The sequence below is a fragment of the Pygoscelis adeliae genome, unplaced genomic scaffold (genome assembly GCF_000699105.1).
Source record: "Pygoscelis adeliae isolate BGI_AS28 unplaced genomic scaffold, ASM69910v1 Scaffold259, whole genome shotgun sequence".
Taxonomy (NCBI): domain Eukaryota; kingdom Metazoa; phylum Chordata; class Aves; order Sphenisciformes; family Spheniscidae; genus Pygoscelis; species Pygoscelis adeliae.
This window is the reverse complement of record NW_008825497.1, coordinates 126,613-153,163: the sequence shown is the minus strand read 5'-3', so window position 1 is coordinate 153,163 and position 26,551 is coordinate 126,613. Positions and strand designations below refer to the sequence as shown.

At 49.7% G+C, this 26,551-nt stretch overlaps 1 protein-coding gene and 1 long non-coding RNA gene across 2 annotated transcripts; one reads left to right on the top strand and one right to left on the bottom strand.

Annotated features, from left to right (window-relative positions):
- Window positions 1-3,987: 3,987 nt before the first annotated feature.
- On the top strand, window positions 3,988-25,858 carry PPP2R5D (protein phosphatase 2, regulatory subunit B', delta). Its single transcript, XM_009331350.1, has 13 exons — window positions 3,988-4,198; window positions 4,580-4,690; window positions 6,529-6,621; window positions 7,142-7,272; window positions 7,673-7,732; window positions 8,434-8,542; window positions 9,403-9,456; window positions 12,236-12,406; window positions 14,503-14,630; window positions 16,593-16,694; window positions 21,860-21,932; window positions 22,399-22,515; window positions 22,889-25,858. Exons 1-13 carry the CDS (start codon window positions 4,130-4,132, stop codon window positions 23,024-23,026), a joined length of 1,356 nt encoding a protein of 451 aa, XP_009329625.1. The 5' UTR covers window positions 3,988-4,129; the 3' UTR covers window positions 23,027-25,858.
- Window positions 25,739-26,551, bottom strand: LOC103923100. Its single transcript, XR_663919.1, has 2 exons — window positions 26,519-26,551; window positions 25,739-26,439 (listed from the first exon to the last, which is right to left on the bottom strand). It is a non-coding gene; the product is annotated as an uncharacterized LOC103923100 (long non-coding RNA).

Sequence of the window (26,551 nt, the reverse complement as noted above, 5' to 3'; positions counted from 1 at the left end):
TTCATGTGGCCAAGGTAGGAGGTGTTGAAGGCAGAAGGACAGCAGGCCTACCACAGGAAGCACCTTCTGAAAGCAAGTATTCAGGTTGATGCCAGAAAGTCCATATAGAATCAATCCATCCTAAAACCCTCTGAGCACTGCAGCGTAAGAGCATATCTGACCTCCCCCATCATTGGATTTTCTCCAGCAAGCTCGGTTGTGTGATTTTTGCATGTGTATGTCTGTTTCTTAAATAACTAGCAGCTAAATGTGAAGCTGTGTTTTGTCTCTCTTCATGCTATCTGTTGAAGACTGTAGAAGCTGGTGGCAAGGACTTTTCCAGACCCCTGATGAAGGCAGTGTGGTCGCAGCCTGTTAGCATGGGGTACACACACCATGCTCAGAACATTTGCCTGTGGCATTTCTGGGTGGGTGGGGAGTGCACAGGCAGTCAGCTAGGAGGACCCATGTGTCCTCCTTTCCCCAGTGTTACCTGTGAGGCCGCCGATGCATCTTTTGTTTTTCTTTGTACCATCTTCTCTCCGCGGTGGCTCAGCATTCAGATTTTGCCCTTCTTCCCTGTGGAAGGCGAGTGATGCAGAGTAGAGGACTAGCCTTACCAAAAGCGTCTGGACAACATCTGAGTGGCTTATGCTGCCCTAATACCCAAATATTCAGGGTGAGGAATGAACTTCTCACTCTTGGAAGGTTGCCAGCAAGGATTCAGCCTGACTTAACTGAGGAGAGACCACTGTTCAGGATAAGTTGCCTCCAATTTGTAGTCTGGGCCTGTGGTTTGGCAGACACAGCTGTTTGCATCACAAGCTCATCTTGCTCCCTCCTCTCATCGTGGGATAATGCTGCTCCATTAAAGGAATCATCAAATCTAAACTGAAGAGAGTTCAAATCTTGTTGTCTCCCCCCACCTTGGCTTGGAGCTGAGCTTGAAACAGAACCACTTAAGATTTCCTTCAAGCAGAGCCAGACCAGAACCAAAATATTTCTGATTTCTGGTTCAAAGTAATGGCTTGACAAAACAACTGGTGTTTCGTGTTGGGCGCTGTTTTTCACAGGGAGTCTTTGCACTTGCTCTACAGATCCTAATCTGTAGAGCAGTGTCTCCTTGTAGGCAGCTTTCCCTATTCCTACCTTGCTGCCTCCCCCTGCGCTGTGGGTGCAGTAACTCTTGCTCTTGCATTGTGGTGCTGTGCTGCACCTCTTTGGAAACCATCAGGACTCAGTTCAGGGTAAGGACTGTGCAGGGTAAGCTGCAGCTCAGCTGCTCCTCACAGGAAGAGACTGGCCATATCTCATTTGGAGGAGAGCTCTGATGAGCTTATGCACTGCTGGTGCTTTCCCTCAAAATCCTGCTGGTCGGTGTTCTGGGGAGGTGTGTGTTTAAACTGCTATGCTGTATGTGGCAGCTGGGAGTTTATAGGGGAATGACGGGGTGCCATCCAAGGATTTCATCCACCTCTGCTCCCCATCTATTGCGCTATCCCTGTTGTGTCCTAAACAGGTTCACCCTGCAGCTCCTTGGCTTCATGTGCCAGTGGGAAGGGAGGTGGCAGAGCTGAGGAAGGGAGCGTTGCTGGGCTCACGCAGCAGAGCCAGAGTAGGCTGAGTGCTGTCTCCAGCTGAGCCCTCTGCTATAGGCTTACTGGCGGGATGTTGCCCTCTTCCATATTAAGTTTTCCATGAGTTGGGTCAGTGTGGTGTTAAAGGGTCAGTTATTGAGCCATTATGGCCCGAGTAGGACTTGAACCAGCAGAGCTTCAGCAATGTCAGACCAGAGCTGAGCTGAGCAAACACTGGCTTGAATTTCTGGTCACCTGCTAAAAATAAGAAAGTGCCTCTGTAAGTGCTGCTTAACAAGCATGTAGTGGAGAGGATGTCTGCTGGAGGAGAGTGCCGGCAAAGAGTTTGTGTGGCTAAAATTGACAGGAGAAGTCCAGACAGCAGTGAGGCTGAGACAAGGCGGAGATGGAGGGAGCAGCCAGGATGGGTTGGGAACGCCCACAGCCTGGGACCTAAGGTTTGGGTACGGCCTATGTGGTTTGTAGACTAGCAGCTCCTGGTCTATGGATGCAGCAATGATTTTAGTGGTCTTCACTATTGCCTTTCCAAGGCCATCATGTCTGTTCTGTACTATGCGCTGCTTTGCTTTTTCCCAGGTGGTTCCCTGCACAAGGATAAGGAAGCAACTTGCTAGTTTTCAAAACTTGTTTGCTGTATGTTGTACAGAGTACTGTAATAGGAGGCAGCGACACACTGAGATTTCTGTTTGGGCCGTGGAAAGTTCTTATTTCTACTTTTTTGTGTCAACAAACTCATGTAATTTGTTGCAAGACGTGGCTTTGCTTTCCATATCCCTAGCAGCTGGTATGCCGAGAGGCTCTGGTGTCTTTGTGGTACCTCGCAGATATGAGTAAAACTGATGTTCACTGTGCTGATAATGCTGCAAATGCAACCAACGGGTCTAGAGCCCTGCAGGAGTGGGTGAGATGCACTGAATTGCAAGTGCAACAGTGGAAAACGTGCCCAGTTTCTTCAGTCCAAGAAGATGCTGATGGTATCTGGTTGCTTGTGAGGCTTGTAGGTAAAAGCTTATGAGTTGTTTTACTCTCTTCTCCCTCATCAGGCCCAGCAGCCTCAGCAGCAGCCACAGCAGCAGCAGCAGCAGCAAACTTCAAATAAGCGGCCCAGTAACAGTGCTCCCCCACCAACCCAGCTGAATAAGATTAAGTACTCGGGGGGACCCCAGATTGTGAAGAAGGAGCGCCGGCACAGCTCTTCTCGCTTCAATCTGAGCAAAAACCGGGAACTGCAAAAGCTCCCAGCCCTTAAAGGTAAAGAAGCTGTGGGGTGGGGGTGACCGGCATGACAAGCTGTGCCTTCTCCAGGCAGAGTGTGGTGGTGTAAGGGCTCTTCCCAAAGCAACGCTGGCAGTGTCCTGCTAACCTTCTGCCAGCAGTGCAGCAGGGATGGCTCTGGGAAAGGTGCTTGGCTTGGCAGCAGGTTGAGAATTGATGGATAGCCTAAAAGAAAAGGAGGATACTCAATGCTAACTTCAGTACTTACCTTCCCATTTGAACTGATTTAAACCCTCCTGCTTATATGTACTTAGGATTGCCTCAGATTCTTCAGCAGGTTGTGTAGGAAGGTGGTGAAGTGCAGAGACCTTGGTGCAGAATGCCTTTGGTTCCTACAGCCACCGGTTCCTGGGAGAGGTCCAGGCCTCCTGCTCCTCCTCCTCCTTGTGTTTCCATTGCAAATTATGGTAGTGCTATTGAACTTGTCCACATTAGGGCAATTACCCAGCATTAGCAGTTAGTCTACATAATGGTGCAATTAAACATGACTTAAGTGCAGACAAGGAGAAAGCATTTTCAGCAGTCACTCAGCCAGACCTGTTGCTGACATTGCTCACAGAAACAGGCAGACCTTTTAGGAAGGGCGACTGCCTTGCAGCTCAGCAGTTGTTCTGCAAGCAAGAGGTGAGTTTGCCTGATTGGCCTTGGCAATGCATAGTTTACAGTGGCAACATATCAAAAAGAGAATGCTGTTAATATAGGGTCTCTGCCACCTTGGCCCCTCTCTTCTGGGCTGCTCTCTGGGAGGAGGGTTAGCCGACAGCGTGCTCTACCCATCTCCCTTTGTGACTGTGGGGTGCAGGGCGTGGGTGTCACTGGTCTGTGATGGGAGCTAGTTAAGTGAGTTCCTTTTCCAGTGTACCTTGTACTGGGAGGGATCAATGCTTATCAGTTCAGAAACCACTACCATGCTTGAAATCACCTTATGGGATAGTTGCTCCAGAGGCCTTGCAATCCCTCTGCCTCCGCTGTCCCATCTCCATAGCAGGGATAACACTGCCTCTCCCTCTTCTCCCACCAGCTCAAGGGGGACTGTGATGGGGGAGGGGGGATGCAGGACAGGGAGCAAACCACACTGATACCTGGGCAAGCCAGGAGGATGTTCTGCCTATCTCCAAGGAGAGATGTCCCTGCTTTCTCTGACAGATGCTCCTCCACATGAACGAGAAGAGCTTTTCATCCAGAAGCTGCGGCAGTGCTGTGTGCTTTTTGACTTCATCTCTGATCCCCTCAGTGACCTGAAGTTCAAGGAGGTGAAGCGAGCAGGTCTCAACGAGATGGTGGAATACATCACACACAACCGTGACGTTGTCACTGAAGCCATCTATCCTGAAGCTGTTATCATGGTAGGGCATGGGGCCAGTACATGCTTGTGTGCCAAAGAAATAGGGACTGTTCAGAAGCATGGAGGGGAGGAGGGGATAGGGATTTGTCAGACAAGAGTGTGACCCCAGTCCTACTCATTCCTTATTACCTGCCCACCCCCAGAAAGAGAAGAAGGGGGGGCGTGACAGTGCCTGGTGTAGGGAGAGGTGGAAGCTTTTGTCTCTGGCACAGACTGCGCTTGTGGAGTTCATATGCAGGCCCTACAGCCTCTAGGGAGGGATCTGTTTGTGGGCACAGCTATGGCAAATCACAATGTGTTGCTCTGCAGTGAAGGATTTGCTACGGGGAGGACCATCGTGAGGTTCAGGGATGTCATTCATGCACCTTTTCACTCACCTCAGTTTTCAGTGAACCTCTTCCGGACACTTCCGCCATCATCCAATCCCACAGGCGCAGAGTTTGACCCTGAGGAAGATGAGCCTACATTAGAGGCTGCCTGGCCGCACCTTCAGGTGAGGAGGAGAGCTATATAAAACCATATAGACCCATATAGATCTGGTGAATTTATCTCCAGGAAGTTGAGAGTCCTTGTAGTGCTGGAGCCTGCCAGCCCTGCCGCTGGCTGCTTCCCCAGCCTGTGAGGGTTGCTGGTGTGGGGACGGGGAGAGACCAGGCCTGCCACCCATGGGTCAGAGGTGGCTTACAGGCAATGCAGGCATCAGGGGTGTCCTGGAAACAGGCTGATGGCTGTGTGCAACATTCACCTGCAGATGGCTGTAGTCCCATGTGGCCCTGAGGTAGGCTGGGAGTGAACACTTTACTGGGAGTGAGGGAGTTGTGCCATATTGCCTATGTAAGAAGCAATTCCCAGCAGGGTTAATGTCCCTCCTGAAGACTCAAGAGCCCTCATCCTCTGGGCTTCAGCAGCATTGGAGACATCACCCCTGTCTGCTTCAGTGCTCCTCTCCTTGCCCAGCTCCCTGGGAGGCACATGGAGGAAGAGGACCTTCATGCCAAAGCAAAGCCTGTGCTGGCACCTGCTAAGGTGTCTCCTGTATGCTGGATGTAATTCAGTTGCGTTAACTGGGAGCAAACGTTTGACCAGAAAAGATGGGGAACTGGAGGGGAGGAAGAGTGGAAGGGAGCCAAGGATCTTTTCATTAGGCTGCGTGTCCTGGGAAATAGACTTTAAGACAAACTAGGTGAAAAGGGTTATGAAAGCAACAGTGAGCATGGTTTAGCAGAGCTCAGCAGTAGAAGTCAGGAGGTAAGCCTATGGGCGTCTCCCTAGGCACTTGCACAGGGACGTGTTGTCAAGCTGACAAAGGCAGAACAAGAGCCAGGCACTGCAGAATGAAGCAGAAAATACAGAGAGGAAATAAGGTGCAGTTCTGCAGCAGTGGTTAATCACTTCTCACTGCTGCAGTTGACATAGGGATATGAGCATCGATAGAAATGGCGTGTCCTCAGCACCAGAGTGCTATGAATGCTAGGAAGCATTTGTTTCTCAGGGTTAAGTCAGCAGCAGCCAGCATGGATTTGTGGCAAGTGTGTGCTGAGTTTTCTGGTCATCACCTGAGTTTTTTCTGTGCTGTTGTCCTTTGCAGCTGGGCCCTACCTGTGGATGGGTGGCCCCATAGCTCCTTCAACTCCATAGTCAGACCTTTGGGATACAGTGCTCTTGTTTGGCCTAGTGGCCCCTCAGAAGCGCTAGGCAGGGTCAGCCCTGGAATGGACTCATCCCTTAGGAGGACAGCAGGACCAGAAGTTGCTGTTTCAGCACTGACAGCCTTCTTAAAGCAAGCTGTCCTTTGTTGTCCAAGTGGGACACAGCATGCAGTTCGCATGGCTTAGCGGGGCCAAGCCAATCTGGAGTCAGTCCTCAGGAGGCAGAGGACATAGCATGCTTTCCTGGGGTCCGTTTCATTTCTCTGCTTTTCTGTTCTTCCTTGGTGTGTCTCAAAGGCTTCCAATGAAGCCTGAGCCTTTGCCATCTCCTCTGAAGGTTTCTGTTCTCTATAGAGACATGGGCTGAACGTGGGAGAAGAGCTTCCCAGGCCTAGTGTCTTCATCTGAGTTGTCTGTTGTCTTTGGCGGGACCTGAGGTGATGAGATCTCATGCAGACTTGGGCAGTTATGTGCCACCGGCCCCCTGCCCATCAGAGCAAGGGCAGCAGAGTTGATCCCACTGGGTGGGGAAACACAGGTTCCTGTGTTTTCTGTGCTCCTGTTCAGGCTTCCCAGCATTTCCCCAAATCCTTAAGGAGAAGGAAAACATTTAAAATCTGAAGTAAACTCTGGTGAGAGGATGGGGGGGATTTCTAAGTGATCTCTCCTTCTGCCCCCATAGCTGGTGTATGAGTTCTTCCTCCGGTTCCTGGAATCGCCTGACTTTCAACCAAACGTAGCCAAGAAATACATTGACCAGAAGTTTGTACTATCTGTAAGTAATTGTTGCCCCTGCCACTGTGCACCACCTTTCTGAAGGACATGCAGCAGATTTTGGTCAAGGTGTTGTGCAAACAGTCCAGCTTTGTCGGCAGGTGCTTGATGATGTGGGGTTTCTTTTTTCCTTTGTTTAGTCTTGAATGAGTAGCCAGAATTCTCTGTGCAGGGCAAGAGCGTGTGTGAGCTGTAGTCCCTGGAACTCATCACTCATTGTACAGGTGGAGAGGGGCACTGGGGGCCTTGCAGGGGAAATCCAGGGACATGCAGCTTTGTAGAGTGTGCAAGCCATCACTAAGCTTCTGAAGATGAAAGAAAGAAAGAAAGAAGTGCTGATGGTTCCAGCTTGTGACTAGGAGGCTGCATGTTTCAGGGAAGCAACCACTGCGCTCAGGGTGCTGAAGGCATCACTCAACTGAAAGAGCCCCTTTTGCCAAGCAGTAGCCGTGCCCAGTGTTGCTGGTAGCTTTGTCCAGATGGGCAGTATGCAGACACTGACTGAATTTCTCTCCCCACAGCTGCTGGATCTCTTTGACAGTGAAGACCCCAGAGAACGAGACTTCCTAAAGACTATTCTGCACAGGATCTACGGGAAGTTCCTGGGTCTGCGAGCATATGTGAGGCGGCAGATCAACAATATATTTTACAGGTGAGATGTTTCTTAGTGACATTGGCCTAGTGAGTGAGTGGGACAATCCAGTGAGATAAATTTGGGGCACTAGGCTGTGATTCTCTCTGATCCAGACTGTGATTAGCTAAGTAACTCAGTTATGTCACACTACTTTGCTAGGGATAACCTACCTGTGCTTAAGAGCAGTGAGGTTGTGATAGTGCTCTCTTCAGCGCACATAGCAAACGTTGGGGCGTGTGAGCTTTAGCTGATCTGGGGGCCATGAATTTATTTGCTTCTATCTCTTACACCTTGCCCTGTCATCTTGGAGTTCTGTTATTTGCTAGGAAACTCCCCATCTCCAGTGTTTTCCTTCCTTTTGCTTATCACACTGTATCCAGCATTTGGCAATGACCTCTCATTCTTCTGTTCTCTTTAGGTTCATCTATGAAACAGAGCACCACAATGGGATTGCAGAGCTGCTGGAGATCCTGGGAAGGTGAGGGCACTTTTGGAAGTCCCAGAGAGCCCATAGTGAGTGAGACCTCCCAGCTCAGCGTGCTGCATGAGCTGGCAGTGCCTTCCTTCAGCACTTCTTGCAGCAGCCACCTCTTCCAGACGATCTCAGTCTGATGAAGCACACAGTGAAAGTACTCTCCAGCCTGCTGATAAATGCAGTGGTAGCCTTCTCCTCCCCAGATTTGTCTCCTGTTCTTTTGAGTTTGAGTCCAGTCACACTTGCTGTCTTGCCTCAGCAGGCAGTAAAAGAGAAGAGTTCCTCACAGCCCTGAGAAGCCTTAGCAGTGAGCAGCCTTCTCCATGGCTTCAACTGCCTTTCTGTTTGCAGCCCTCTCTTACGCTGCCATCCTCCTGGTCTGTAAAGTAGAAGCCTCAAGGACTGGGCTGCCTCTGTGCTGGCCTTCCCCAGAGGTTCTGCTTAAGTGTGTGTGGGCTCAGCCTGGCGCAGGACAGGCCTGGCAGAGCCCAGGCCCCATCAGGGGCATTTCCCTGCTGTGCCTGCTGAGGGAACACTCTCGCTGAGCATGGTATGCAGGTCGGGCCCCAGTGACCACACTTCTTCTGGTGGGTGCTTTCTCAAGTGACTAATGAGAGCTAGGCCAAACCACTGATTCTTTTGAGGTGAGAGATACTGTGTTTCTGCTGGGTAAAGATGTTAACGAGACTCTTGTTTCCTCTCAGCATAATCAACGGGTTTGCTTTGCCTCTGAAGGAAGAGCACAAGATGTTCCTCATCAGAGTCTTGTTACCACTGCACAAGGTCAAGTCTCTCAGTGTCTACCACCCGCAGGTGAGAAGTGCTTCAAGTTCCCAGGGCAGAATGTGATTCTTGCAAAAGCCGTTGTTCAGGCTTGCTTATAGCTATTCACTGGGCTGGATCACTGTGTTGTACAAAGTTCCTGCTGTGAGATGTTTTGGGCTCTGCACTAGTCCCTTACTGTGGTGGTTTGTCTCAGCATTGCGGTGCCTGGGCCTGTATGTATACATGTGTGCTTTTTGCCACTGGCTAATAGGAGGGTATCCTGCCATTTCCTTGTGGCCTGCTTTGCCTTTCTGTGCTGGAAGTTTGTGAAATATTGGGGCCCTGCTGAGAGGTAAAATTCCGAGCTGCAGTCATCAGCCTGTGTGTGTGGTGTGTCAGCTGTTAGTCACTGCTGAGATATGTGGAGAAATCAGTGTGCTGGGTTGCTAGGCTGGTATAGAGATTAATTTCTTGCCATTTAGAATACATAATGGAAGAGTAGAGAAGATCAGGACCCAGGCTAGGAAGTGAAAAAGTATGGGTACTGAGCAGTGATGTCTGTTCTCCGGCCTTGTTTTTATGGGGCAGGGCTTTGTGACAGTCAGGTTTGTTCCTTCCCGTGTGTGCAGCTGTGTTTGCATTTGAATGTATTAGCTGTGGACTACTCTAGATGGCTCAAGTTTTATCTTTTATCACGAATTTCCTGAGCTCAGGCCCTGCCTGCTTGGTCTTAGAGCCTTCACTTGCCATCAGAAGAACTGGATTTGTTTGGAGCTGCAACTGTCTGCTCATCACACACGCTGTGGAGGGCATAATGTGACTTTCAGCCTAAGGTGATGTGGTGGTGACACTCTAATCTCAGGTACACTTGAGGAAGCTCTAATCTTGCCATGTTTTCTTTCCTACAGTTGGCGTACTGTGTTGTACAGTTCTTGGAGAAAGACAGCAGCTTGACAGAGCCAGTGAGTAACCTTGCTTAATGTCTGTGTGTCAGTCAAGTCCCAAAAACTTCACGGCTTCCTTAGAGTACAGCAAGGGTGAAAAAAGGCTAAAGAGTCTGTGAGTCAACTGGATTGTTTACTGGGTTTGGCCTGGTACCCTGTGCTAGTCATGTGCAAGCCTTTAGCAGTCTCTCCTGAAAGCTTCAGGAAGGTGGGCTATAGTCTTCCTTTGTGCTTCAGATCTTGGTGTAGCAGAAGGAAAACTATACAAAGCTGTCCTTTCAGGGCAGAGCTTTTAGCTATTGGCAGATGCGGCAGACACAAAACATGTGGCCATCTGATATCTGATGGAACCAGCATGAGCTCGTGGGGGCCCTGAAATAGTAAGAGTTCACTCCAGACTGCTGGAGTTGGCTGAAAAACCATGGGGATGAGGTTAGGAACCTGAGACACAAAGGTCTACTTAGGCAAGCCACTGTTTCTTCCTGCTCTAGCATCAGTTTCCTACCTCCATAGTGTTAAGTCACATTGTAGACGCATTTGCCTTCAGGATGCAGTGCTGGGAAACAGCAGGTTCTAAAATGTATGAGCAGTGTAGATGGGGACCTCACATATTCCAGTTACTGGCTGCGCAGACCTGCAGTGTTAACCAGGCTATATGCCGGCTTGGCAGAGGGCGCAAGCAGGAGACGAGTGTTTCTCCACCCACTGCAGGCCAGGAAATGTCTTCTACAGAGCTGAGCTTCACAGCCTCAAAACAGCAGATGGCCAAAGAACGCGTGCTTGTGTCACTGTAGCAGGGAGCACCAGAAAGTGTGAGCATTTTAGTGAGTAACGCTAGCTGAGGTCGTTCTGTTCTCTGGCTGAAATGTGTGCATTCGTGGTGAGCCTGACTGTGCTCAGTGGAAGCTGGTCAGCTGTTATCAGCTTTCTGGCTCCTCAGCTCTGACACCGGCAGTGCTGAAACAGACCTCCCAGCTTTTCCTTGAAATGTGGGTCCTCCATTTCCTGTGTTCCCAAAAGCCTGCTCCGAAACAAACTGCGTAAAGTAGCTTCCTGATCATGCTGAGTACTTCCTGTGGCTGACATCCAGCCGAACAGCCTCCTGCCAAAGCACTTACTGTAGGGTGAGGGAGAAGAAAGAAATAGAAATCTGTCAATATTTCCAGGATTCATTTTGCAGCTTATTCAAATAGTAAAGCTCCATAGCTCATCACTGCTTCCTGGGTAATGGGTTAGTGGCCCCTGGATTAGAGACCCAGGTCTGGTTTGGTGCTTGTGGAAAGCAGTGGGATGACCCACTTTCATTACCTTCAGTGGATGTTGCGTTGGGTCTCAACCAGACATACCAAGGCTGTATGGCCACAGATTGTGTCCTGTTGAAGCATGCTGCTTGTGAAGGTTTTGAATAGACTCCTGAGATGACTGGGGTTATTGAAGTCTTGAAGAATTACAGGGCTTGTGCATCAGCAAGGCTCTGAATGCACTAGGAGATGTTGCCACCAGTGCTGGAAGGAGGCCAGGTCACTCACTAGGTCCATACTCGCTCAGAGTGGGCATCCCAGAAGCTTGCTCAGCAAGGCTTGACATGGTAGCTCTTGCATTAACAGCAGTCTGAATGACTGCCAGGTGAGCAAGACCTCAGATGTGCTCAGTAATAGCAAAGACAGACTCGACACACCTCGCACCACCTTAGCTGTAGGAGAAATTACGTCTGAGTCACTGAAGCTAACTCTTGCCTGAATGGCAGACCTGAGTAATGACAAACACTGAGGATACTAAACTGTTGGCTTCTCAAGCCTTGTGTTGGTGGAAACAATGCTCAGATGTTTCTAATCTTGCTGTTGCATTGCCCAGTACTGTCCCTCCACTGCCATGAACTTCCTCTCGAGTGCTGGCTTCAGGATCAGGTTGCTGAAGTACACAGTTTGAAAGAGCAACTCCTACCACCAGTTGTGTGTGAATCTAGTGTCCACAGAGTTAGCGTTTCTGTAAATGCTGTACCAATGGCTCCAACAGAGTGAAGGTCTGCAGGATCTTAGATCCTGCCTTTGACCATGTCTAGAAGCAGATGGGTAGGGAAGGAAGCAATATTAAAAATAAATAAATAAAATCAAGTGGGATATAGCCCTTCCCCTAGTATATTCTTCCAGTATTGCTTACAGCAATAGTTTACTCAGCCAGAAGTTGCATCTGCATTGTCATATTTAATTATCACCATTAGGTGTAACCTCTATAAACTTGTCTACTCCCTTCTGGAGTCTGTTTGGACTTTGAGTCTCCACAAAGTCTTGCAAGAATGAGCTCCGTAATCCAATTACTTTTGTGTGAAATGGTACTTCCTTTTCCTTGTCCCAAACCCGTCCATTGCATTGTTTGTTGGGTGCTCCCCAGTGTTCAAGCTCTGCGGTGTATTGAATAATGATTCCTCAGTGATCTCCATAGCATTTCCAATTTTATTAGTTGATCTTCCATAGTTGCTCTGCACCATCTGGCAGCCACTGCCCACTCTGGTTTGAGCCTTCCATGTTAAGCTGTGTTTGGGGAAAAAAGTGGTTCTAAGCTTTGTGCTTGTAGTACAGAATCGTAGCAGCCTGGGCAGTGCTGCTGTCTTGCGTGTAACTTGGCAGAGTTTGGGCTTTTCTCTTCTTTCTTCCCTGGTAATCCACCTTGACTTTCTTAGAAAGTATCTTCTGTTACATCATCCCCTCTGCTGTTGTGACCAGACCCTTAAAAATTTATTTCATAGCTGGTGTTAACTTTCAGCCTCTAACACTGTCTCTGTACCCTCCCCACTCAGGTGATTGTGGGCTTGCTGAAGTTCTGGCCGAAAACTCACAGTCCCAAGGAGGTGATGTTTTTAAATGAGCTGGAGGAAATCCTGGACGTGATTGAGCCATCTGAGTTTGTGAAAGTTATGGAGCCCTTGTTCAGGCAGTTGGCCAAGTGTGTCTCCAGCCCACACTTCCAGGTGGGTTGCAGCTCAGGGAGGGGTGGGGCACTGGCTTGTAACCCACTTGGCATGTGAGGGTGACACCACAGCTTTTGGGCTTGTCTTTGTGGATCAGTGGCACATGGAGGTGTGACCAGGGTGAGTATTGGGGTGACATGTGGTGGGAGGCAGTGAGAATCCTCACCACAACCACAGAGCAAGCTCATCCAAAGGGAAAACAAAGCGGATCGGTGGAGCCCCTCCTGCTGCACTGTGCTGTTCGGCACCATGTATTGCAGCAGGCTAGAGCTGGAGCAGAGGTGCACTGCCACTTCCTGTTTTGGCTAGCAAACGTAGAGGAGATCCATCCAGTGTCACCCTGTTGCAGTAAAACCAAGCTGGCTGCAGTTTTGGAGGGAGGCCAGCCAAAGAGACAGTGTGCAGAGAAGGTACTTCGCATTATTCTGGTGTAGGTAGTAAAGAGTGAGGTATACTGAAAAAGTGCTACAGTCTGCTGCTTCCTTGTTCCCTGAGGGAAGCTGGCTGCAGTACCAGGCTAAAACAATCTCTGTGGCTGGTAGTCTTAAGGTTTAAAATGTCCAGGGTGGTAGGACCTGCTAGTAGCTCCTAGCAGGTGTTCTTGGCTCACTGGTTTAGGTTGCCATGAAGAGTGCCCAGGAAGAAGATAGCTTGCTGGTGAAACACATGGCTGACCCAGGTATGGGTGGGGTGTTAAATAGTGACAATAGCCCTCCCCCAGAGTGAGTGTGACTGCACAGTGAGGCAGACTGGCTTCAGTCTGTGTTTTGGTACAGAGAGGTACAAAGTCATGTGTTTACAAGCCAAAAATGAGGTCAATCTAGGTCACGTGTGTATGTAAAAGATCACTGTTTCCTGGAGGGGGCTGGGGGAGCCTGATGGAAACCAGCTGGTCGTGGATTACTGGTGCGGTGATGGGAACCAAAGGACTAACATGACCTTTGGGCGTGGAAGGAGCTACCATAGGGAACTAAAGAGCTTGAACAAAGCACAGTAAAGGCTGGAGGAGAGGCATCCTGTGCTTGATAGCAGCCCTCATCTGCTGCCAACTCTTTGAAAAACAAGACTGAAAAACCTGGAGAAGGTGCAAATACTTTACAGCCTAAGAAAATTAACCCCAAAGGTATCCCATACAGTCAGGCTGAACAGTCTCTGTGTCTGCAGCTTGTCTGAGAGCAAAAATAGGAATTGACTTCTTGTTAAGTCTGAACACTATGGTGGGGGAGAGTTTTCTCTGAGTAGATTGTGTGTTAATCTAGCAGACAAAGGCTTAACAAGATCTAATAGCTGGAAGCCAAAGCTAGGTAAGTGAACATGAGGTGACTTTCACTTCGTTTACTCATGTGGAACAATACGTTAAGGGGATATAGTGAGTTCTCCATCATCTGAAATATAAAACTGAGACTGGATGTCTCTCTTCCTAGGTTTTTAAATCATTCTCAAGCTAGCGCTAAATGCAGAAATTAGCCTGGTGATCTGCATTGTTTAGATTTGTGGTTAAATATGAAGAATTGTGGTTGAATCTTGGAAACTTGTTAGACTTGTTTGTCTTGTTAGAGCAGGATGGCTGCCCCAAGATTTTCCATATTTTCACCCTTACTAAATCAGGGGGATGAATTGTGGGCCTGGTGACTGAAGCATGCTCCAAAGCCCAGAGAGACTCTGTTGTGGGGAAAGCCAGGGAGGAATGGGGGGAATGGAGCTTTATGGAGGACAGTCTGAGGAAACAAAGGAGGCTTGGAGCTAGTCTGAGCTGGGACCTGGAGTGGATGACATGACTGTCCTCAAGTGTTGTGTAAAGGGTGTTGGAGTCATCAAGTGTATCGATGGTAGGCTCGCCTAGTCAAGAATGTGAGGTTTTCCCCAGGAAACTGAGAAGTGTCTGGCAGAGGCTAAGGGAAAGAAGGCTGGGCAGCAGGGATGAATGGCCTTGTAGAAGTTGGCAAAGGTCAGCCCTGCTGCCCACGCTGTGGGGAAACGTTTGCTCCTCAGCTGGGTGGTAACAGGCTCTGGTCTCAGCACTGCACAGTTTTCCTGTGCACCACAGGTGTTACTGGAAGGATCCTCTCCAAGGGTGGCTTTCTCTCCCACTGCAGGTGGCAGAGCGAGCGCTGTACTATTGGAACAACGAGTATATCATGAGCCTGATCAGCGATAACGCAGCCAAAATTCTCCCCATCATGTTTCCAGCGCTCTACAAGAACTCCAAGAGTCACTGGAACAAGTAGGTCTTTCTGCATGCCCTGGCACTTGCTGCGCATGCAGGATGGCTTGACCTACTAGCAATCTTGGGGCATGCTACTACAGTGCAATGATGCATGGTGCTCGGTGACACCAAGTGCTGAGCCAGAGGGGTTGTTAGTAATATCAGCATGAAAAAGTGCTGCAGCAGACCACAGTGGCCTGCTTCTGCAATGGGTCAGGCGCCTGCAACGACCCGCCTTGGGGCCATGGAGTCTACCCGGAGTTTGATACCTGCATATGACTAATGCTGCCGGTCTCTTGGAGGTGTGCAGTAGGTTTTCCAGCAAATTTCTGGCTGCTTGTTAACTAATGGTCACCCATATGCCCTCCATGACCAGAGACCTTGGCTAATGCAGTGCCTGACTCCTTGAGTACAGGAAGAACGGAGAAAGCAGAACTAACCGGGCAGATATCCCATGTCAAATTATTGCCCTCTGTGTCTGATTCCTTGATACTAGTCTGTTTTATCATTCTCCATCAACTTCCTTTCTTCCAACTGCTTCTTCAATTGATTCCTTACCTGGTTAATTCAAGTTGTAAAACTCACTTCCTTTTAATGAATTAGCAAAAATACTCAGTCTACAGTCGAGATCCTAAAATCTTCCAGCAAAAACTACAGGAAGACAAAAAAAAGTCATCTTCCCCTATTCTAGAGGGTGGAAAAAAGCAAAATAATGAATTCTAGGGAGGCTGGGTGAGTCCAGAGCTTAGGAGTATACTGTGGTAGCAAAGACAGGGTTGTGAGGTGGAACAGTCAAGGGTGCTCTAAAGACTGGGGTAGACACAGACACGCAGACATGAACGCACACAAACACCCAGATACGCACACATGTGCAGACGGGCACATACATGCATGCACACACATGTATGATGTGTGTGCACATATGCATGTGTGCGTGCAGACAGATGCATGCAGACAAACTCTCACTCAGTGTTACCGCCCCTCCTGATCAGAGTTCAGAAAAGGACTTTACGTTCTTGTCTGAAAGCCTTCATCAGTTCTGTCTCCTTCTTGTACCAGTCAAGATTCATGGTTCTGCTGTTTCTGTCTTTTCTTCCTGTCTCCTTCCCAGTGCTATGGCAGAAGAAGTCCTGAAGGTGTTTTCCTCTTATTTCTCCTTGTCTTTGTTTTAGCACTAGCCGCATCTTCTCAGGGCAGGTTGAGTACCAGATTCTCCTCTTTCTTCCCATAGCTCGCCTACTCCAACACTTTGTCAGACAGCCTGCTTAAGTCCAGTAGGGCTGTAGCTCTCTTCCTCATTCCATCTGTAGAGCTGGCAAGGCACAGAGCTCAATCTGCTGAGTCTCTCATCTTTTGCCTCTGGGTCAGGTATTTCAGAGACAGCTTCAATACTTGTTTTTATTCCCCAGGAGAGTCCTTGTCCCAGAGAGAGCTCACACACAGTGCAACCTATCCATAAATTGCTGACACAAAGTCGGCTATTCTTTGTGCTGGTTCCCATCTCTACAGGGCTGCTGAATGTCTGTTTTGGGCAGCTCAGTGACAAAGCTCATGACTGAGCAGCCCAAAAAAGTCATTGTGTATATGCGAGGTGAACTAAAAAGGCACTAAAGCTAGATTAGGTAAAGCCCCCTTGAGAACAGCCCTGAGCAGGTCCCTAGCTCCGTCCTTTCCAGCTTCTAACTACAATAATTAAATGTGTGAATGCATATTTTTGCCTTCATTAGTCTGACCACAGTAGAGCAGACCTGTCCCAGTGGTCTTCTCTTTATTCTCCGTCTCTTTCTCCCTGTGCGATAGTCTCTGCTGTGTTTGTTTCCATGCTGAGAGCTGGGACTGTGTGAAAATCTTTTGTCACATTGCTGTAGTATATGGATTGCTGCTGCTGTTAGCTCTTGTCTGTGCTGGTGGTGCTAACTCAGGGCTGAGAACCTGTAGGATACCACCATGACTTGTTCTTCTTTCCTCATTTCTTTGCAGGACAATCCATGGGCTGATCTACAATGCACTGAAGCTGTTCATGGAGATGAACCAAAAGCTTTTTGATGACTGCACGCAGCAATACAAGGCAGAGAAGCAGAAGTGAGTAAGAGGTTCTTGCCAAGTAACTTGAGCTCATCCTGGAGTCTCCTTGGGGTACAGTAACAGATGGCAGATGCCAGTAGGCGGAGGGGAAATGGAAAGGTGGTGCAAATCGTTTTGTCAAAAAGTAGGATTCCTCAGCAATAACTATGTGTAGGGATGAGAAGAGGTAAAATGTGTGCCCTGATAAAAATCCTTTCAGTTCTGCTGAAGCGGTAGCTTGGAAAAGAATGACAGAGTTTGCTGGGTCATGAGGAAATAAATTGCAATGTAGAGGATACTCAGCTTTGCAGAGACGCTTATGCTCTGCCTTGGAAAAACACGACATTTACCAGTTTGTATATGTCGTAGTGATGCCAGTGGAATCCTGCTTTAGAAAGACTTTTCTGAAGAGCTTTGCTGCGGTGGGCATAATACATCTTTCATGCCACAGGACGCTTTCAATTTTCCAATAATAAAGATGGAATAATACCTGGAATTTCAAAGAGCAAATGGTGGACATGAAATCTGAGCTCAGCAAGTACTTGTGCCATGATGCTGTAAAGAGGAAAAAACTCCGCTTTTTCTGCTTCCTTGTGCTGGTTTTGGTGCTTGTATGACTTGTCTTGGTGAGCTGAGTCAGTTCAGTAAGCTAGAAGGAAACTTTTTTTTTTTCTGTGTCTGTTTTCTGCTGACTTAGTGACATAAAATAGTGCTTCTCATTCCTGGATGAGCCAGGGCTGCCGCAGGGGTGGCAGTGGGGAGAGCAGGGCTAACCCTTGCTGGCAGTGGGGAGCTCTGGGATACATGCACTTATTTTGTGAAATAGCAATAAATAACAAAGTTGAGATATGAATCAGAGCTTGGGGATGGGTAACCTGCATATGGAGAAATTAAGGTTTTGTTAACATCTAAATTGGGAGCTAGCAAGATTTTTTTTTTTTCCCATTCTAGGGCATTTGTGAAGCCCGCAAATATCTGCACGTATATTTTAAGTCACAGTGACAGCACATTTACTATGAGATCCACCTGGTGTTTCCATCAGGACCTTTTTCTACCTGTTTAGCTTCTACCCATGCTGACCTGCTGAGAGTGACTGTTCTCAGCATTGGTGTGTGGCTGATGGAGGATTGTTCTGGAAAAGGTCAAAAAGCAGCTCAGAGCTGTCCAAGAAATGGATGGGTAGAGCTGCACTCTTTTCTGCTCATGTTAAGATGGTTTTTTTCCCTCTAGTGCCTCTCTGCATAATTATGCTTCAGAAAACCTTGTGTTGGGTTTTTATAAAGGATATACCTTTTGCTGTCCTAGATAACCAAATTTGGTAAAATGTCAGTTGAAAGCTTGGTGGGCGGGATGTAAAAGTGTCTTTTAGCAGCTGAATCCGAGATGAGTTTACCTATGGTGAGCATGATACAATTCCTCAGCTAAGCGGGATTTCCCTGCCACAGGGACCCAGCTTAAGGAGGCCTTTCTGGGCGAAAACAAGAAGGCTCAACTCTGCTGGCACATCATTAGCAGCTGTTCCTGGCTTGAGAAGTGTGAAAAGGTTTCCCCTCTGAAGGGATGCTGGAGCTGGGAGAGAACGTTGTGAAAAGTCTGTAGGGGCAGGCTGGGAAACAACTAGAAAGGGAAATCGGTGGCAGAAGGGAATGGGGTAGGACAGCAGGCTGGGGGGGAATAGCAACTTGTCTGGACAAGGAGGTAGAAAGGAGGTAGAAACTTTGGGCAGAGGTACAGTGAAGAGCCAGGTTGGGGGGTGGTGGTGGTCGTGGTGGTAGTGTTATTCTTAATGTCAATGGATAGTAGGAATAGGATAGGTAAAAGGAACCAGTTAGAGGAGGAGAAGATTGGGGTTTGTTGGGCAAGGGGCCTGGGACTGGACAGGACGTAGGACAATGGTGGGGAGAAAAAGCATGCACTTGGGAAGATGGATTAGAAACCTGGGTTTACTAGAGCAGTATGCCTGAGTTCTTTGCTGAAGTCCATTGTGAAAATGTCATCTTTTCCCTCCATATCTTTAAAATATCCAAGAAATATGAGCAAATCCATGTGCGCTTAACACTGTGGCTACATGTCCTGGAGTGTAATAGAAGAAGTCATTGCTGGAATGAATGGGGTTAGAAAAAGCATGTTTTTCTAACAAAAAAAAGCATGTGGCAGGAGAAAGTGTTGTTTAGTGGTGTCTCCCTGGTGGAACGAGACCATTTCGTAGCTGAGGAGTCTGCCTCGGCGTTTGGGGTGCCATTCCTGCACTTCCCATACCTGCTCTTCTTTCCACAGAGTGCTGCGACCTGTTGTGGTGAGCAGCAGGTCCCGTTGCCTCCCTTTCAGTGGACAAGACATGCTGCATCTGCAGCTCATTTCTGCTGCCTCCCTGGCAGAGCTGACTGCAGGCCATGCCTGCGGGTGGACAGTAATGTGGCATTGCAGACAACTGCCATTTTCCTTTCAAACACAGAGACTTAAACCGAGTAGAAATAGTACTTTTTTTTTTCTTATAAAACCCTGGGAGGCTGTGATGTCGAGTGTCTCCGGAGTAAAGCAGCGTGCTGAAGGCTGCCTGTGGGAATGCTGGCTGGATCACTGTAATGCAGGATTGACCTTTAACTGTGCGATGCCTTGCTTTTTCCACAGGACCTCAGCCTCATTCAGTGAGACTGACGAGTTTGAAGCGCTGAGGCTTCTTTAGCGTAGACAGAAAAAGGAAAAAAAAAAACCAACAAAACACCTGTGAAGTGTTTTCCCAGTGAGCTGCTGGAGACCTTGTGCTATGAACTAGGAAATAGGACGTGCACGTGTGAACAAAGCCAGTAAATGTGAAACAGTGAAAAGGAGAGAGCTTGTAGGTACACAATTAGGCTGCAACCAGATGTTGAGAGGCCTGCTCAGAAAAGTCTTAGCCATGTTTTTAATTAGTTACCATGCCTACAAGTGACATGCCAGCTCAGGCCTGTCACCGCTGCACCCCTGGCTGTGCAGCTGCAGCCAAGGCTGGTCATGGAGGGACAGACTCTCCCCGGGACATGTGAGGAGGCTCTCTACTGTTCAGTGCAGATGGATTGACTGTGCCTTACTAATCTCCCCAGAGATCTTGAACCTGTTTGAATTATCAGAACCCTTCAGAAGACAGTGGGGAGATTGGGGCAGATAGGTAGTGTCTTGTCCTGTACGTGCCCTTCTGTAAAAGCGCGAGGGCCTTGAACGCTGCCTTTCAAGGAGTGTGGTGTCAGCATGCCCTGGGGCCACCCTGACACCTGACATCTCTCTGGTAGCAGCTACCTTGCTTCCTTCGGCGTAGGCCACAGCAGCGGGAAGGAGAAGGTACCTCCCAATATAGCTCTTCTTTTCAAAATGTCCTGCCAGTGGCTTTCTCATACTGCGAGTAACGGGGTCAGGAATGAAGGGAGCTGATGAGGTACGCACCACCTAGAAAGCAGGGCTGGGGGGCCGCTCTCATAGACTCAGTGCTGTCCTGTGAGACATTGCTGTTTAGAAAGGTAGGATTTTCCAAAGACTCACATAAACGAGTGACACTTTCAGATAAACTGCGATGGAAATGTCCTAGTGTAGGAGGTAAAGCCAGGCTGATTGATGAGGTTGGGAGGAAGCTTCCCCTATAGAGGGATGTTGGGCAGCTGTAATACTAGAGTTAAGTCAATGTGGCATCAAAATAAAGACGAAACTTTGTTTCATTCTTTGGAAATACTTGTTTGACTGAAAAGAGTGATCACAGGTGTAAAGCTTTCAGACTTTTAGAAGCGTTGTTCTTAGTAAGACTGAGTATTCTCTTTGCAAGGTGGTCTTTTGCAATATCAGCTGAGCACATGATGGGTAAACTGGTGGATCTCAAAGTGCGATGAGGAATGGAGGGCTTCCCTGATGCTATTCGGACTGCTTTGGTGATCTGAAAGGAAAGAACTGGTGCTAGAGATACATGGAGCTGAATGACTGGATGAGTGCCCTTGGCTCACTGTGTACCAGACCTGTAATGTGATGTAGTCTGGCCAAAGAAAATGAGCTTTGTTACACCCTTACGTGGCACGGCGGTAGACACGATACCGGCAAAGTGGACATTGCTTTGGAGGGGCAGTGGCCTTCATGATGTGAGGGCCTTTGTGGACAGACATATTGGTCTACATTTCCAGTGGCAAGATTGGAGTTAATACGTATGTTTCTGTTTACCAGACATTGAAAAGGATTCTGGAGAAATTGGGGATGAGGCGGGAAAGAGCTAGGGAAGATCAGTGCTAACTCCTGGTCCCAGTCCCCTGCAGAGATCTCCAGAGCTCTGTCAGAAAATGAGGTGTGGGTTATTCATTTGGGGTTTGTTTTTTTGGCATTTTTTTGACCCTATGTTCTCTGATGGAGTAGTCTGCTGCTTGAATGCTTGGCAACTTCATTCTCATTTTTAGCCTACTTTCTTACATATATTTCAAGAGTGTGAGGTGATTACAGAGTATAAGAACTTCTTTAGCAGGGATAGATAGGGCTCTAGAGAGATTAGTAGCTGAGATGAAAGCCAGATAGTTAGTTAAAATCAGAAATAAAGCAGAGATTTTAGTGCAGATGTTTAAAATGTAGAAGAGAATAACAAGGAATGGTGGATGCTCACCTCTGTTTGCAGGGAACGTTCACTGCCCTGGGATTTACAGGTGGCCCAGTTGAACGGTCACTTAAGGTCTGTGCCAAAACCTGTGCCAAGTTCAAGAGCTGTGTCTGGGGGTTTGGGCAGCTCTTTGGTGTGTTATGGCCAGAGAGAGAGGGAACTGTGGACAGTTGAGCCCCAGCTCTGTTGGGAATGGCAGTTTGTCCCTCTGCATCTGTGGGGCACCAGGAAAACGTGTGTTTGACATCCAAACTGGTGTCATTGCTTTACTCCAGAAACCAGTCGCTCTGGTCCACTCCTGCAGCACAAAGCCAGGGAAAAAGTACCTGTGCAGCCCACTGCTGCCACCCTGTGCTCTGAGGTGGGCGAGGAGTGTGCCTGCCTACCTCCTGCTAGCTGCAGTGTGTCCCCTCTTCTCGCCACATCTCACCAGTAGATAGAATTAGGGGTCTCTGAAGGACAGAGCAGCTCTTCCCCTCGCCTGCACTTTTCTGCTGTCTCTTGCTTTTTTCTTCCTGTGAGTGAAAGCTGCACTTTCCCCAGGAGTTCACACTTGTGCTCGCTCTCTCTCTCTCTGCAGGGGAAGGTTCAGGATGAAGGAACGAGAAGAAATGTGGCAGAAAATAGAGGAGCTGGCCCGGCTGAACCCCCAGGTGGGTAACAGCAGGACCTAGGATGAATGAGACAAGAATGTGCTGGGGGTCTTGACCTGCTTCCTCTGCTCATGAGAGCAGGCTCTAGCACCTGATCTCAGTCCTGTGCACACAGCTGCAGCGGTGGTCTGTCCCTCCCAAAACCCAGCGTCCTGGGGGTGCTAGAAGTGTTTTACCAGCCTGGCCCTCTGTAGCACTGACCTCTAAGTAATGCCTTATAGAGAGCATGTACGTGTTTATGAACTCCTCTCTCAGCTGCAGCTGTACGTGCAGTGTGCTGTGGCTCAGAGGGCACAGGTAGGAATGGGTAGAAGATGTTCCCTTCCTGTCTGTGTACCTACTGCTACCTTTGCGGGTGCCAGAGAGGGCAGCTGGAAGAAGTGTGCTGTGCTGTGTTAGGATGCTGGGGGGGAAGGCTTGGTGTTGGATGGCGTGCTGACTCTCCAGCTGTCTGTGTTGTCTGCAGTACCCCATGTATTACGCACCTCCACCATTGCCTCCTGTCTGCTGTATGGAAACGGAGACCCCAACTGCGGAGGATATACAGCTACTGAAGAAAACGGTAGAGACGGAGGCTGTGCAGGTGCGTAGGTGACTAGGGTCCTTCCACAATTACTCTCAGACCAGCCAGGACATCAGCATAGTCAGTCCAGGGTCCAGCAGCCGGAACTGGCACTTTCCAAGTGTTCTGAGGGTAAATGCCCCTACTCTTGTCCCTGGTCATTAGAGATCAACCTGTAGTCTGAAGAGTGGAGTTTATCTAACCTTCACACTCTGGAAAAAGTGCAAGTGGGACTTTTCTGTGTCCTTTTGGTCTGTGTTTGGCTCTCAGCCGGTTGTACAGCATGCTGCGGTGTCACCCAGCGTATCCTAGAGTGGTTGGAGTCAGAGAATGGGGAGGCTGGAGGGGTGAAGGCGTTTGCCGCTGATCCCTGACTCTTTTGGTTTGTCTGTAGATGCTGAAAGACATTAAGAAGGAGAAAGTTTTGCTGCGCCGGAAATCTGAGCTTCCTCAGGACGTCTACACTATAAAAGCCCTGGAGGCCCACAAGAGAGCAGAAGAGTTTCTCACCTCAAGCCAGGAGGCTCTCTGACGGGCTCAGGAGCTGGCCCAGGAAGCTCTGCCCCATCCCTTTCCCCCAGGGGTTACGGAAATGCACTCAGTTCTCATGTATAAATAAGGAATGAACATGGTGAGCTGTGCCTGTCCTCCACTCCATCTGCACCCCTCCAGGGTAGATCTGGTTTTACGTTATAACTTGTATCTCACCACTGTCATGTCCTCCTGCTTTTCCTCCTTCCTCCTGCTTTTCCACCTTGGATGTGCGTGCGTGAAGGGAGCCTGCCTGACCTGCGATTGTATCAGCCCAGGCAGGAGTCACTTCATTTCCAGCTGCCGCCTGGTTCTTACTCTGCCTGGGAGCCAGAGCCTTGGCTGCCCTGCAACACAGGCTCTGTGTTGGCCAGAGACTGCCGCGCGTGGCTCAGCTGTAAGCCCCGAGTGCCCATCTCTGCCTTGCCTGCCCCCGTGCTGCCTGCGCAGCCAAGCCCTGCGGCGGTCAGAGGTGAGGCTGAGCTCGGGGCAGGAGCGTGTGGCAGAGTTTGTGGGGGCTCTGCTGCCTCTCCGCCCTGCCTTGGGGTGCAGCTCCGCAGCTGGAGGGTCTCACGTACAGCAGAGGAGATGTTTGCTTCCACCTTTCTTTTGCTTCAAGCCCCTTGTTCTGTTCCCCTGTCAGTGGAGTGGGGGTTCAGTGCTTCGCCACCCCCAGTAAAGCTGGGTGCAAGCACTACATACTATTGCAGCCCTCCCTTTAGAGCATCCTTAGAAGCTCTCTTGTGGGAAAGTGAATTCCTTCAGCTGTTTGTGTTGGTCCGTGCTGACTTGTCTCCATCCCGATGTCTTGGGTTAATCGTGGGCCCAGAATTAACTTCCCGCTTTGTAGCAGGTGTCAGCCACTGACTTCTGCTTTCTTCCTCTACCTGCTCAATTAAAATACTCCTGCAGCTCTCCCTTTGTTGCTGTATCCCATCCTTAGCTCTGCAGTGGCCAGGGTTTCTAGGAAGCTTGTGCTGCTAAAGTTATTTCTGCAAACTAGTGGAAGCAATGGATACACGTTATGGGGCCAAGCTGAGTTTCTGAGTGTTCAGTTGTCTCCTCTTTATGATCAACAGCTAGGTGCTACTGCTGAATTGCTTCCGTGGGTGCTCTGAGCAAAGTTCGCCTCGCCCTGTTACTTTGGCACCTGCTGTGGCCTGAGGCCCTTGTTAGTTATCATACGGTGCATCAGGGACTTGTGCTAATTTAGCATTTAGAGCGCACTTGCTGATAGCCCAGGGGGTTGCGCAGCACTTGAGTGCTACTGTGATCCAGCTTTCTCCCATACCTTTTGTGGTGCAGATTCAGTGCCAGGCCAAGGTGCCACCTTAGAGAGGCTGGCTCGTGATAGAAAAGGGAGTCTTCCTTGCTTCTTACCTGCTGCGCTTGCTTTCTTGATACATAAGCTTAAGTGGGTTTGCAGTAGCGCAGGGAGCTTACGGGGTCGGTGCTAGTCTGACACTGCTTTGCAACATCATGGGATGTTGCAGAAGGTCCTGGTGTATCTGCTTGTCCTCACCAGTAAACCATTCCCAGGTCAGAGGTTCATCCCCTCTAATCTTACTGCTGGTGTGCAGCACATCTTTCCTCCAACCCAAACTAAGCTGTTTTTCCCCTGTGTATCCTGTACCCCCTGCCCTGTTTAGCTCTTTCAGTTCGGCCCTCAATAGGCATGCCACCATCTCTTAGGAGCAGCTGGCAAACGTGAGTATGTGCGAGATCACCCACAGTCACGCAGGACCCCGCCTCCCCTCCACTTCATGCGGTGGGCCAGTTCATCAGAAGACTTACGAAACACCTCAGGGAGGTTATTGCTTATTTTGAACGTTAGTCCAAACTCATGGTCAGCTGCCAATCAATTACCTCACGCCTGCACAGCATGTAGACGTGCACTGGGCGATGCCGGACGATGCACAGGAGCAGCAGGCGTCTCGGGGCACAGCGGAGACGAGGACGGCCGAGCGCCACCCGCAGCAGGGCTCTGGCTGGGGAGGATGTTTCTTCCCGTTGCAGTACAGGCTTTCCAACTTGTCCGCTTGAGTGCTGTGTTATAAGCCGCCACCTCATTTTTAGAGTGCTACGGCATGCGTGTGCCCTCACTCGAGCCTGCGTGCTGCTAGGCGGTGGCTGCCTTTCCCTGCTGCAGGCTGTTCTGCCTGCTGAAGGAAGAGAGACTTCTGGTGCACAGAGGCTGTCGCGGTCCTGCAGATGGTCTGTCTCTGCCGGCAGTCCCCGAGCGTGGCCAGAGGAATGCTGCCGGGGTTGTGCCACGTGCAGGGGCAGGACTGTAACGCATCACGACTGCGTGCTGTACGGCTTCGATGTTCTCATAGCTTTGTGTGTCTTGTTCAGGGTCAGGGAACTTATGCTTAGTACCTTCACATTGCCATTAGTTTGCTGCCTATTCATTCCAGTGTCCTGGACATCTAAGAAGGGGACCATGTGAGAAAGCGGGGAGTGCGTTCACCCCCTCTGCCACACGTACGGCTCATACGCAGACCCGCGTCTGCCACGCTACAGCTGCCCCTTGCTCAACACTTGGTTTCTAGCATTAGTGCTGCTCATTTCTGCCTATGCCTTTCCCCACATCAGCCAAATGGACAGAACTGGAGCTGCCTCTTCCACTTCACCTAGCTCCCTCCTCCCGAGGGAACAAGCAAAATTAACTACTGCATTCACCCCCTGGACACAAGTATTAAGCTGCTTACAGTTCATATGTACATATGGTGTACTTTATTTTCAGTAGAGCATTACATAGTTGAAAGTGTTGGATTTTGTACAGATGTCCCTGTATGTACAGAACTAAATAAAACCGATCTCTTGGAAAGACACGTTGGACTCCACCTCTGATGTTCCAACACACAGCCCCTGTCCTGGGAGGAGGGGCCCTAGTGTGGAGAGGAACTTCTCCAGCACTGACAGCACAGGGACAAATCCAGTGTTCGTCCCAAGGGAATCTGGGCAAAGCCGGCCAAGCCCCCTCCCTCCACACGCACACAGGTATGGAAACCGGTCGGGCTCCTCGGAGGCAGAGGAAGCCAACACAAGGACATCACAGTGACTTACGCACCAGCCAGAACCAGGAAAGAGGAGCAGGAAGGGAAGTCGGACAATGTCGGTGGGAGAAACTGGAAGGTCAGTGCCGGCAAGTCCCGTCACCACCCGGCTCCGAGGCAGCGGGCGCTTGCCTCGCCTGCGCGGCGGAGGGAGGGCTGGGGTTAGCAGCCCCCACGCCGCAGCTTGGCCCTCACTTCCACTCGGGCCTGGGGCCACCGAGGCTCTGACGGGCTTGCAGCGTGCGCTGCACCACGTCCTTCCACTGGTCCTCCGAGATCTGGCTGGCCCAGGCGGGGATGCCCAGGCTGGGAAGCTTCACGCTGGCCATCGTCCTCTTCACCAGCTCCACGTGTTCTGGGGACAGAGAGGGCATGAGACCGCGGCCGAGCGCCGCGCAGGGCGGCCGGGAGGGCCCGGCCGGAGACGCCGTTACCTGCGTCCATGGGGATGGAGCTGCGGCTGCTTT